The sequence below is a fragment of the Pseudorasbora parva genome, chromosome 25, assembly GCF_024679245.1.
Source record: "Pseudorasbora parva isolate DD20220531a chromosome 25, ASM2467924v1, whole genome shotgun sequence".
In the NCBI taxonomy this organism is placed as follows: Eukaryota; Metazoa; Chordata; class Actinopteri; order Cypriniformes; family Gobionidae; genus Pseudorasbora; species Pseudorasbora parva.
In genome coordinates, this window is record NC_090196.1 from 18,485,260 (window position 1) to 18,499,844 (window position 14,585).

Genomic DNA, 14,585 nt, shown 5'->3' on the forward strand with positions numbered 1-14,585 from the left:
ATTATAATAAAATAATTTAATTGGGACACTGAAACTTTGTTTGGTGTGGTCAATGACACAATAGTGCTATTTAAGACTATTTATTACTTTAATTTCTGCAATTAGAGCATTGATCTGTAGAGTGGGTGAAGTTATAACATTTCTTACTACACTAGTTACAAAAAGAATATCTTTACGATCAAGCTTTTGTCATTATTTAACTTCAATACATTATATTTTAATTGGAAAGTGTGTGGTCTCCTCCTCTCTGCTGCCATCTTGTTACTTCTAACTAGGTTAGGACACATCTTTAGCTCTAAATAATTTAGGAGCTGAGACCTAGTCTTAACACTTGGGAACCTTTATGAATCACACTTATTCTTAATTCTAGGAATAAGAGTAAAATTACATGAAATACATTACAAAATGAAATTGATGTCATTAGGGTGAGTCATTAATGTTGTTTCACACCCATAAGACCTCCAAAAAACACAGTTTAAGATATTTTATATTTAGTCGAAGAGCGTATGTGTATGCTCACTATACTGTCCATGTCCAGAAAGGGAATAAAAACATCATCAAAGTAGTCCATATGTGACATCAGTTGGTTCATTAGAATCTCTTGAAGCTTTGAAAATACATTTTGGTCCAAAAATAACAAAAGCTACGACTTTATTCAGCATTGTCTTCTCTTCGGCATTTGACTCAACGGTAATGAATCAGTTTATTGAATCATGATTCAGATCGCGTGTCAAACTGCTGAAATCACGTGACATTGGCGATCCGAATCATGAATCAATACACTGATTCGTGACTGTTTGAGTCTTTATTTGAGGTTTGAAAAGAAACGCGGAAGAGAAGACAATGCTGAATAAAGTCGTAGTTTTTGTTATTTTTGGACCCAAATGTATTTCGTCATTAATGACACCAATTTCATTTTTGGGTGAACAAACCCTTTAAGACTAAAATTTTACTCTGAGAGGCTTTATACATATGGACCATGACCAGAAACTTTCCCAGAACATGATAGCATGTTCTTTCTCTCAGTAAGAGTTACAGACTTCCTTGGAACTGAACAATATTCACCATTATTCTCATCCCCTTCAAAAGAGAAACCTGCTATTTAAAATAAAATAATCATAATATTTCACAATATTACTGTTTTTACTGTGATTTCATCAAACCCTCTCCTCTAAAATTTGAACTGTTTAATTTTTTTAAGTTAAATTTAGTACTGTAATAACTAATTTTTTGAACACCGACTTTTAATGTAGACACAATCTAAAGAGAGTGATTGAGAGTATACTTTCAAAATTATTAAAAACTGCCCAGACATTCTTAAATATTATAAATTACTAAAAATAAATGTATTATTAAATTCAGAGCTTTCAGAAGAAAATTTCTGGCTTATGCCATTTGTCCTTGGTTGATGGTTTTATCAAAAAAAAAAAAGACAAAAGAAGGGTCAGATTACCATGGTGGCTTGCTTGACATTTCGCAGTTATACTGTACAGTTGGTCTTGACTTGTAGGACTTTTATTAGTGATCTTTGTGTAAGTCATAAACATCCTACACTGCAATTTTGTGTTTCAACCACAGGGTTTGATAGAGAAATGAGTAATTTAATTAATTTCGCACAGTTGCAACATAATTTTTTCATAATTGCGAAGTTTAGAAGTTACAGTAGTTTACGGTGATGTTTTTATCCAAAGCAATTTCCATTGCCTTCAAGGTGTGCATTCATATTTGATAGTTTCTTCCTTTCCCAGGAAATTGAACCCATGACCTTGGTGTTGCTAGCACCACAATCCACTGGTTGAGCTAAAGGAAAGCCTACAAAGAAGTGACAGGTTTTGCGAATGTTGCTTCAAGCAAATTTTACATAGTCAGTGTTTGTATTATATTGATAGAGCTGCTGCCTCGGCCAGCCTACATATGCAGCAGAGAGTTAGGAACATGTCTTTTTTTGCCACCACAAAAGAGTTTTTTGTAATTTTCCCTGTTCGAGCCGGATCTGGCTCACAGCAGTGCAACCCTGACAAATCCTGCACTGCGTTATGATTCGCTCAGCATATTTTTTACCCTCACATCTCCTAGATTCTCTGCTAAGTTGTTGTAGTCTCTGTATTTTGAGCCTCTTGAATGCCCTCCTGCGAGCAAATGGCTTCAAGACTTTCTTCAAGTGCTTACCAGTAAGTCTGCAAAGTTGCCGCGGGAGACCTTGAGGGCTTTTTTGGGAGAGTAGTACAAGCCGCTCTTCATCTTTTTTTTTTTTGGTGAAATGAACGAGTGGCATAATTGCATGCAGTGTACCTTCAAATCAAGCATTACGCTATCATTTAATGGTATTAGAGCAAGCGTGCTCTTGTCAGATTCAATTTCAATGCCTCAGTGGGTTTTCTGCCCTAATACATTGGGTCTACAGTTTTTTTTTATTGCGAATACGGTCTACAGATGGTCACAGATAGGTGCAATTACAAAATTCATTATTTAAATGGTTGCTTTATGAGTGTTTTCTTCTTTTTGACCTTACTAGTCCCTTGCAATTTGATTTTAGACAAGATGGTTCACGCTTAAGCGTGGTTTTCTGGTCTACTTTTGGTACTTTTGTTCTCTTTTTGAGTTTAGTCAGTCAACATATCATTGAAATCAATAGTGAACATCTGTAATTTGTTGAGTTTGTTATTTTAACATAAGATGTTACCAGACTCTTTGAACAAGCCAAGGTTATTTTCTCATTTCATTCTCTCTCTCTTCAGGCAATGGCGCAGACGGGCTTTGGGCGAAGATACTTTAGAGCGTTTGTTAGTGGCTTCTTTGTAGCCGTCCCGGTGACAGTGACTGTTTTAGATCGTCTTGCGTACGTGGCACGTGTAGAAGGTGCTTCGATGCAGGTGAGATGTCCTTTATCCACTATGTCAAACTATTCTTGGTAACATTGTTGTTTTGATAAATCTGATTTAGTCTAGTTTTGCTGAAAGTTAGCAAATATTTTCTTATGAAACAACTTAACAGGTAACTAAGTAAGTAATTAACAGGTAATTAAGGTTTGAGTCCAGAAATTTTTTGACCAATTTACTATATTTTGTCACCATAGTTATTTTCTTTCCCCATCATCACTATTTCTATGTAATAATTTACATATGATAAAAAGCCACCAAAGTGAAAAATGTCTTACTTCTTACTTAGGATTTACCCCACCCACCATTTTGGCTAGTGGGGCATAAATGACATACCCAAAATAAAAAACTTCTCTGCTCATTATTCTCAATAGACACATAACCAACACAGTTCAAAACTCAGAATTACTCAGACTGTCTTTAATATTAAGCTCAGACTCAGACATAAAAACTAGGGCCGGGACTCGATTAAAAAAATTAATCTAATTAATTAGAGGCTTTGTAATTAATTAATCGAAATTAATCGCATTTGAATTGCATATAAATATTTGACATGAGAACAGTGAGAAGTAATTTTTCACATGGATTTTTAATACACCATTGAATAATGACTGAATCAACAAAATATTGTTGATTTATTTCAGTTCAGCAGACCAGTGCCATGTTTGCCATTAAGTTAGCAATAGCATATTTGTGATATTTGAGGCTCGATGTGCTGCGGTGAAATGCAAATTCCTTGTTGTATTGCCTGCACACAACCATGCTCTTGTCGACGCTTCCATCCTTACGTTTAAAAAAAATAAAATTTCCCATCCACGGGGCCAAGCAAAGCGGTCTCATCAGCTTCTTCGTTCATGTTCGCTAATATGGTTTGTTATTGTCGTGACTCGTGAGCGCTAGTTGGTGTTCCAGTATAATCGGTCCGTCGAAACTCATTCATTGAAAAACGTTCCGCGGTGCAAAAATAAGTGTGGTTAAAATTGTTATTTATATTTTTGTGTAATTAATTAACGCGTTAAAGTCCCGTAGTTCATTAATTTTAATTAACGCGTTAAAGTCCCGGCCCTAATAAAAACTAAAATAAAAAATATAAAGAACATATGTATTTTTTTGTAAATATACAAAAAATGTAATGTCTGTGTTGTAAAAACTTAGAAACACAATGAAGCTGAAGCCACAGGTCTGCTCATGCCTCATGTCAAATCTGAGGATGTTATCTCTAAAACTATGAATTTTATGAAACATTTAATAAGATCATGTCATGTGAGTATTTAGAGAAGGCTGATAAGATGCTAATAAAATTTGATTGCCTTGTTAACAGCCATTTGCAGTCTATTGTCTAATGTCTGGTGAGCAGAACTCTCTCATTCATTTTGCTGTTCTCACTCGACAATCCTTTCACACCTCTGCCGTGAATGAGGCCTAATCTTCATTATTATTTTATCATTAATTTTATTCAGTTATTATTAGCCTTTATTCTTGCATTACATGACTTGCCCATCTGCACCACTTTGATTCCACTATACATTAATCCACCTATTTCCTGAAGTTTCTTGAACAAAAAAAACATATTCTTGGGACGATATGTGAATTCTTTTAACAAATTAGTATATGGAATAGAATATCTCCTGGTGTGACAAGTGCATTAGAGCTACAATTAGCATCAAGCAACATAACACAATTTAAAATACTAATATTCAACTTTTATTTAAAAGTCAAAACTCACTTTTAACCACCATCAAGTATTTGTATTAACTTACGATCACGATAGGGCTGCACGATAAATTGTAATAAAATCGCACGCGATTTGGCAGAGGCTGCGATAATTGAATGCGCAGCTTCTCAGAGCAGCACGGCTGTGATCAGTAGTAAACGCTGCTCCGCAAGGCAGAGGGCGCTCTCGTACAGGGAATTCCAAGTATATCCCGCAGAAGTACAATAGCTCACGTCATTCACGGAAATCGCTATAGCTATGAACATCATACTATGGGTGAGCTGAATAAACATATTAAAACGCTTCGATTAAACATGACTGCTTCTCATGTTTGGAAACGATGTTTGTCGCGTGTTGCTTTTTCAAATGCATGTTATAAGCACCTCAAACTTGCAGGGCTTTTAGATGGAACAGCATTTACTACTGATCACAGAGCCGTCCTTCACTGAAAAACTGCGCATAAAAGATCATCGCAGCCTTTCCGATTTGATAATCACGATAAGCCAAATCGCGATAAGCATGTTTTCATGTAAAATGCGATATATCGGCAGCCCTAGATCACGATCTAATGTAAGAATTTAATTATTTAATGATGGTGAAATGTTATGTTAACCTTTTATATGCAGCTACACCTGCTTAGAATATATAATGTACACATCCATTATTGATATGAAAACGCACCAAAGCGCATAAAAATCACAAAAAAAACATTTACTATTGTATTCGTGTGTTTATTAGCTTCTTGTTTCTCGTGTAGAAAATTTTCTTTGGGTTTGTTTTTTAAGGAGCTCAGAATGAGGAAGTGTACAGTACAGTGTAGGGGTGTAACGGTACACGTATTCGTACCGAACCTTTTCGGTATAGGGTACCGTACCGTACCGACCGGTTCCGGTTAACAGTCTGCTTGTTTTAAGCGCGGAACACACTTCAATCCGAGTCCCCACACGAACATATTAAGTATTCTTTCAACTTTTCAGGTTGCATGATTCTGTGGGATATTAATAGAAATTGTATTATGTATGACAAAATATTTAGCAAACATGTAAGAATAAATCAATTAAGAATAAATCAATCAATATGAAAAATTACAGTTAGATTATTTTGCACTAAATTATGAAAAAAAAAAAAATGTCAACACAACTTAATTTAATCTTAAACCGTGGTCAAATATCAAATATCGATAATCTTAAATCTAATGATATTCAGTTTGTCCAGATCAAGTAAGAATGTAACGTTTTAACTTGCAGTGAATGTTGAACAATAATAATCTGGGGCTATTGGCGATGTTTGTGTGTAAAAAGGGTTAATATATCTTGATATATTTTGGACATTGGATGTCTTGACTTTGTTTTCAATTTACTTTTAAAGTACAGTTCTATAACAGAATTATATTGAATAATTTCCATTTAAAAATACTTCAGTGTAACAAATTTTATGTATTTAAAAAAAAGTTTATGAAAAATACTTGGAAAACATGCACATTTTGAGTCGCAAAAAAGAAAAAAACAGAGATTTGTTGCTTTGATACAAACAGCTTAAACTAAATCACAGAAATGTATCAAACTTACCAAGCCTAGCGTTTTTCCCCCCAAGTTTAAAGCAAAGGCACTTTTAAAACATCTCGGCGTACTTACGAGGACGTTTTGTGAAAGTGACCGTTTAGGAAGCTTAACAGCTAATAAAAAACACATTAAAATCATGATGACCATTTATATAATACTATTATATTATATTATATTATATTATATTATATTATATTATATTATATTATATTATATTATATTATATTATATTATATTATATTATATTATATTATATTATATTATATTATATTATATTATATTATATTATATTATATTATATTATATTATATTATATTATAGACTATTCAATATATTGCCCAACCCTAAGAAATACTAAGAGAACTTTACTTTAACAAGCTCCTCTATTCAAACATTAATAGCACTTTTCTTATATTAGGACTTTACAATAGGGCTCAGCTCAATCAAACCAAAATGTCCTAAACATTGCACTAATAGCACTAAGACCACAATGAAAGACACTTCTAATAATGAGAATAAACCGTCTCAATACACCATGCTCATTTCCTCGCCAAACAGAAGTAATGGTTCATTATGTACCTAATGAACACCAACTAACCAAAACAGTATTGTTGTTGTTGTTGTTGTTTTCCTTTTGGAGTCTGGTTTTCTATCTCGGTTCAGAGTGTTATAAATTTGCTAATGGCTTTTCCCAGTCCAACCATGGCCTTTGAATCCAAATAAGTCACTCCATGGACAATGCTGAAAGCTGACACCAATACAGAATGAGAAAATGTGTCTGAATAAAAAAGATAGAGCGCCCAGCTGTGACAGATAAATTCACTAGGCAGGAACGCTCGTTGGGATATTTATTTTAGAAGGACAGATAAGAGATATTTCTGTCAATTATCCCAGCAAGCGTGAAATGGCTCATCGAGATCTCCCTTAATGATTCACCGGAGCCCCGTGTATCAAGTCAGTCGTTGACTTGCATGCTTGAGAAGGTTTGTCACACACAAGTTATTTGATATACCACCACAAAAGAGTTAAGAGAAAAACAAATTCTGTTTTAAAGTTAGCTCGTAGACGTTCTTTTCGCTCTTCAGTCGCAAGGCTGAATGAAGAACAGAGCGATTCTTTTCCAGAACAAAATTGCAGCAAAGTTGCTGCCGCTGAGTGTATTCGTAGCTAAGCAGCTCTGGAAGTTTGTGTGGACTGTAGGATTAAAGCAATAAATCACAGAGTACAGACCAAAAGGTTTCTTATCTGTCACAACTCTTCTAGAGTTTACGAACAATGTAGACTCTTAAATATCATGTGATTGGATCTTTCCCAGCCGTCCTTAAACCCAGATGGAGAGTCATCACCTGATGTTGTGCTGCTCAACCGCTGGAGTGTGAGAAACTACCAAGTTCAGCGAGGGGACATTGTGTCAGTTCTGTGAGTAGCCGCGTTTAAGCCATTATGTGACATTTCACTGTGGGTGGAGCAACCCAGCACAACACTGCAGAAACTGTAGAAACCAAGAGACTGAAAAAATGTTCTGTTGTTTATCATGGCTGGCTAATGCAGTGCTCCACACTTTTTTTGTGCATTTTATTGTATTGTGATGTGGTTTAAAATACCATGTGGTATTGTGTAAATTCAGGATGCTATGTCGGCAATGTTACAGATGCAGGACATATCAGCTAACAGTTTCTATTTGCTGTGTCTATTTACACCCCAAGTGCAAAGAACATGCCTTTTTGGCAGAGGCTGTTTACACTAACTCCACCAACCATTGTCAGATTGAACCAGACAAAATAACGAAAGAAATCCTGCTGATATCAAGAGAAGAGTGTGGAGAGTAATGCATGTGGCGTTTGCTTTTGACGTGACCAACAAGTTCGAATCTGCCTTTTGCTGAGTTTCTTCGTCTCCCTTATCTGCTCGGAGAGGCGTTTATTTTAAAGTAACTCTTTCCCCGCCATTGACGGAAATTTCCAGCTTTATGTGTTTTCACTGTTATATGCTAGGGGGAGCTATTGCGCATCTTCTGAAAGAGTACTACTGAATCTTCTGATCAAAACATAGACGAGGAAGATACAGAAACAAGCAATAGCATTTGTAATCATATTCATATGTTAAATAACGCGATCACCAACATTACACAGCATGTAAATCAAAACTGCATCGTCGACCCAGGACAAGCTGTAGGACTGTGACGTTTTGGGGGTGCTGATGGGCTCGATCTACTCCATCTGTGTTTGATCATCATTCTGAATCCCATCTGGATGTAGTCTTTGACAAAAAATATATTTTTCTCAGCTTTTTGCTCAAAATGTTGCTTTTTGATGAAACTTAAAAAATGCATTAAGCTAGAATAAAAGAGTCTGTTTTCTTTTGATTTCTTTCTTTTGATGTATTGCATATTCAGATATTCATACAACATCAAAATAGCCAGCGGTGGGTGGCAATTTTTTTTAAATACGCTGGGGAGGAAAAAAGTGTCTATGGGTTATTGAAATATTGGGAATAAAGCAGGGTAGGTGTAGAGGTGGGACAATTAATGTCCCAATAAGGATGAATTTATTTATGATATTAATAAATACAATTATATGTTGTTATTATTGCATAATGTTTTATAATATGCTACAATACACTGAGCTGCTAATAGTGTCTGCCACGATTTGCACTAATTATAAATAGCATCTAACAACTATTTTCACTTAGTGTAAATAGCATCTATCCTTATAGCAACTTTTATTTATTGGTATGATATCGACCATCCTCTGATAATCACTTTAAGCCTTTAAAGTTATCTTTAAAAAACACTCATAATTTAATAACACCGTTAACTGTGTGATCTTGAGAAAAGCTCAAAATCGTTTAAAACTATTTTAGTTTTTAGTGTTTTTTTTTTTTTTAGACATTTTAGTGTTGGCCATTACAGTAATTATTTGCTTATCTGTATCAGCCTGAATTTGAATATTGGTGCATGTCTAAATACAAGTGTTGGTTATTGGTTGATATCAGTGATTTTTGTAAAATGTAATTCTAATTGAGTCTTTATTGATACAAATAATGAGAAAAACGAAATCTTTTACCAAATCTCAAAATAAATGTATCTGTTATACATATTTATTTTAATAATTTATAATGTTGCACATTTATATATAACTTTTAAAAAATAATTTAATAGCAATGTTCAATATAATCTTCAGCCTCAAAGTGAAAAAAAAATGTTTTAATATTGGCCCTTTATCAGTTATTGTATGTAATATAAAAAAATAATTACTGCATTATTATATCAGCAAAATTCAGTGCATTTCTTTGTTTATGCCTCTCAAACTGGTGAAATCTTTGAAAATAGCCTAAAATGTCTGAGAAGTCCATCTATTACCTGAAATTTGTCAGATGTAATTTTTTTGGTGACAGAACATCATGTTGATGTCAGTTGGTTGAGTTGAGCCTGCAGACCTCTACTGTTCCACGGGTGTCATGTTGAGTCCTCACATCCAAATCCTTGACAAAAAATATCACATTTATTCAGAAAATTGCACCTGAGATGTTCTCCTTTCAGACGAAGATGTGTAGCGCTCCAAAATTGCTAATTGGACATTTTGGTCCCTCTCTAATCTGCCACAGATCTCCTTGACCTTCACCCAGCTGCTCTGAGTACACCAACTCAAGGGGAATCCTCCTCTGGATAATGAGCTCACTCTGTCAAAAGGCCTTTTAAGGGTTACTGTCACCGCAAGTAATTGGCATAGATGCAATCGTCTGATATACTTTAATGCGGTGCTCAACACCAAGAGCCTTTTGACACAGACCCCGCGGAGGCTATCATCTAGACTCTAGTTAGGCAACTCTTCTTCACTTTTATGTATGGTCTGTATTTTTGAAGCACCGGGGAGGAAAGAATGTATTTATTTCGTCCAACTTCTCGATCAAACGCTATCCCTGCTGTGTTCTTTGGCTTTTATACTTTTGAAAGGCCAGTAGATGTTTCAACGCCTCTTGCTGTTCAAATGAGGTTTTGATGCTATGTATTTGCGACATGCGACTTGTGTATGATTATAATGCCACCACAGGATGTTTTTCACATTTAAAGCATTACTCTATTGGCCAGAACTGGCAGAAACTTTTGTACCACTCCCTACTTATTACATTTTGAAAAGTCTTACCTTTTAGTGTAATCTTTTGTGCCAAATTTAGCAAAAATAATGACTGTTTTCAAAATGTTTGGTCAAACAAGTAAGCTTTATTTCTATAGCACTTTTCACAGACAAAAGGTCACAAAGTGCTTTACAAAATTAAAAAAAAACAAGTAAATAGCTCCACCCCCAAACCCACATCATTGGCTTGAGCCACTGTTGCTATGTGAGGCTGGTCAGTGTTTTCAAACACACCTAATTTTTCCTAAAAGCCAGATTTTTTCAGGGAAATCTCTCTTTTTATTAGAGTTGTCTTTGCATTAAGCTGGGAGAGATTAAAGAGTTTTGTTTTTTTACATAAAAAAGGACACATGTCAGCTTTAAATCAACATACTGTTTATTTAGTTTTTTTGTAAATCCCTGTATTGGGAACAATGTTAAGAGTATGGGAAGGCAGATTCATTCTGTCATTACCCAAAGATGGCACTCTTCCCCTGCTGGGAATTCACTGCATTGGGAACGTGTTCATCCTTTGCTAAATTATTGTGAGGGGGGAAACTAGCATTGCATACTAATACTCCTGACTTTGATTGCTTGATCTCTCTCTCTCACACACACTCACACACACACACACACACACACACACACGTTTGTTTTTGTGAACATGTAAACATGTTTGTTTTTGTGAAATGTGGGGACATTCCATGGGCATAATGGTTTTTATACTGTACAAAATATGTTTTCTATCCCCCTAAACTGCCCCTACCCCTAAACCTACCCATCACAAAAAAACATTCTGCATTTTTACTGAATGATTTATAAGCATTTTGAAAAGTGGGGACATGGCCAATGTCCTCATATTTCACCCTATCATTCATACCTATGTCATACCCATGCCATTATACACATTTGGGTCCTCATATTTCACAAAAATATGCCCACACACAAACGCACGCACGCACGCACACACACACAAAGTCAGTAAAAAGTTTGGAAACATGACTGTTGAAATAAGTCTCTTATGCTCATCAAGCCTGCATTTTTTGATCAATAATATAAAAAAAAAACAATAATTGTGAAATGGTATTACAATTTAAAATAATGATTTTATTTAAAAAGTTAATTATATTTCACAATATTACAGTTTTTTTCTGTATTTTTAATTAAATAATTGCAGGCTTCTTTCAAAAACATTACAAATAGTCATGCTTCCAAACTTTTGGCAGCTACTATATATATTTGTGTGTTTCTTAAAGGAAGTGTACGTAAGATTGTGGCCAATCTTACATTATTGTGGCCTGGTACTGCAATCACTATCCCCTCTCCCTCTGACTCAAGGTTGCCAGTTAGGCTGCAGGGTCTAGCAGGAACGTTTGTAGCTGCAGCAAGCCTGCAGCTCCTCTCTCAGATACTGAAGCTTTCACGCCTCGATCGCCCCCCGGTGAACGGTCCCAGTAGAGCTGCACCTCCGTGTTTTCTAATGGACGCGAGGCAAACTAAACAATCAAATTACACTTCAAATATTTTTTTCCCAAAATTAGTTTGTCATTGTAAGCAGTTATCATCACGAAGATTTCATTTCAATTGTTTGTTTTTTAAATAAGTTTAGTTTTAGTTAGTTATTTGATGCTATAAAAACGGGGGTGTGATGTCATGATTGACAGCTGAGATCGACGTCTTCTCTGAGTGAAGTTGTCACTGAGACACTAACAGACTTTTTCCTGGATTTTTGGGAGCAGATTGGAGCTTTAGCTTTAATTTCTACATTTCCTTAACTGTTTATTTCACACCAACATAATTAATTGTTCTGCATCTGTGAGTATGGGCGGGCTTTTGATATCGCGGCTGTACTTCCTGCTCTCTACTGAGCAACTCCGGTCCCGAAACTGTGGTTCAACTCTGTTCAGCGGAAACGGATTAAGTCTCGGCCTCCCGTATTTTTTTATGGTCTATGAGCTGCAGCTGTGGTAACTAGAGCGGATCTGGCAACCCAGATACAAAAACACTACTGACTTTGAGATTGGTAGATAGGTGGAGGGTGGAGCTTCAGGCCAAAACACATGTCAACATCAACATCAGTTGAGGGCTGCAACAACAACTTTTATATCACAATATCCTGGCCGGACTACTGTTGTCAGTGATATATAATATATAAAGTATTTGAAATTAACATGATTTCTTAATGTCTAGTAACATAGGGCCATTTTATGATTAATTGAAATACATTTCTTTGATACAGTTCCTTTAACCATATGTATCATATTTTTAAAGGTGTCATAATCTGGCTTTTTTTTTTTATACTGTTGTCTGAGGTCAACTTAAGATGTTCCCATAGTTTTTACATTCAAAAACATCATAACAAATAATTATTTGGCTATTTTTTGCGCTTTTTTTAGGCTCTCTCAAGAAAGTTTTTGATGGGCAAGCCACACTGAAGACTAAACACCCACTGCAGGGACTGTTTGAACTGTTTGAAAGGGACAACTGGAATAATTCTCTGACAGGGCTCTCAAAATTAGGGATGCACCGAAATAAAAATTCTTGGCCGAAAACCGAAAAAGAGGAAACCAAGGCCGAAAACCGAAACGGCGAAAGAAATTATGGCAATTATTAGTAATTGGTATCAATAGTAACCATTGGATTTATTGCTATGACTGTAGATTTGCTAAAAATCAAGGCACTGCAATTGCATACATTTAAATAAAAAATAAATTTTCAAATAATAAATCAATTTCAAATTATGCATACATTTATTTAGCGCATTGCAATAATGCACAGTATAAAATAAAATTCAAACTAAAATGTTTTACTTGACCTCACTCATGTGTTGCCTACATTAAATAAATACAAGACTGCAGAAAGGTACAGACATTTAATAAAGTAATCAAATGTAAAACAACTGCATATTTAACTGTTTAAATTAAAGATTAATACTTATTAAACTTACAAAAGAGCAGTGAGTGATTTCCTTATCTTTTGTTTGACATGAAACAGAGCAAAGGCTACTGCCCCTTTAAGACCTAATCAACGGATATGTGTCGTCTTTCTCGACTGTATAAAGTTCATAAAGTCTGCTTGGATACTCATCAAGATGGACATGCTGACATACTTTTTGTGTGAGTTTGTCTGTTTAAGCGCAAGCCTTGAACGAGAACTCAACATGTGCACACTGTGAGATGAGTGTGCGCTTTTGGATGATTCCACAGAGACAGATCTTCTCACAGCGTGCACGAGCTCATTCGCGTCTTCTGGCTCTACATCCGGGTGATACATACGGAGAACTTGACTGGTCATATTCGGACATACGGCAGCACTTGCATGCATTAAACAAAATTTACAAAGAGAGACCGTTTTGCCCGTTTTTCTTATATTATCGCTGGAGCCAGTAACGTTACGTGTATCCAGCAACAGAAACACAAACAAAACATTATTTTGAAGTTACAACCCATATTATAGATGCGTCATCAGATGTGAGTTGAACCACATACGTCCACACCGCAGATATGTTGCTTTAGACAAGGGATGCGTCTCAATCAGATCCCTAGTTTAGTAGTCAGGGCCCTAATCAGGACATAAGTCAATGGGCTGACTCCCTTTTCAGTGCTCTGACAACTGAACTAGGGATCCGACTGAGACACACTCAAGCACGTGTAGGTCGCGGTTTCTGTTTGCGTCATCACAACCTTTCGGCCATATTTTTTCGGGGATAAAAGTCTTTCGAAAATTCGGTGCATCCCTACTCAAAATGTATTTATTAAACAAACACAATTATTTATTTCTCATCCACCCGCGATTGATTAATTTTTTTTATTACTTGGACCAACCGATCGGTGAAAGTGTGAACCGCACACACATAAGAAGGCACGCACTCTTCAAATATCAAGTCAAGAGAGTGAAAATTAACAACCCAGATCAAGAAAGGAATGTTATTTCACTATTTTAAATTCACCAGCCTGCCGACATGCTTACGTTTTGGTAGCCCGTCTGGAAAACAGCCCTGGGACGTTGGGCTTTGCGAGCCCCCTGGCCCATAACATTACATATCTGATCTGTTCTGATCCTGATTCGCTATGAACTAACAAATAAGGGATTGTCCAACGTGTGACAACGTGCTATATGTTCTGTTAGACACCTAAACGTAATTAATGCGATCTATAACAATGCAATACTATCACAAATAAAAAAAAACACATTTTACTCACGTAAGTGTGTTGCACCATTTCTGTCGTATCCAATATAGAAGTCACAGCATTGTGTTTTAATCTCAATATGTCTACAAATCCAGTGTAGATATGTGTCTTGTATCTTCGGCGTG

At 35.7% G+C, this 14,585-nt stretch overlaps 1 protein-coding gene across 1 annotated transcript in view; it reads left to right on the top strand.

Moving 5' to 3' along the window:
* Positions 1 to 14,585, top strand: part of immp2l (inner mitochondrial membrane peptidase subunit 2) — a 122,835-nt gene that overhangs the window by 9,494 nt on the left and 98,756 nt on the right. The window contains exons 2-3 of the mRNA XM_067436116.1: positions 2,739 to 2,873; positions 7,471 to 7,574. Of these exons, the coding sequence (XP_067292217.1) occupies positions 2,742 to 2,873; positions 7,471 to 7,574 (236 nt within the window). The 5' untranslated portion in view covers positions 2,739 to 2,741. The remainder of the gene's footprint in view (positions 1 to 2,738; positions 2,874 to 7,470; positions 7,575 to 14,585) is intronic.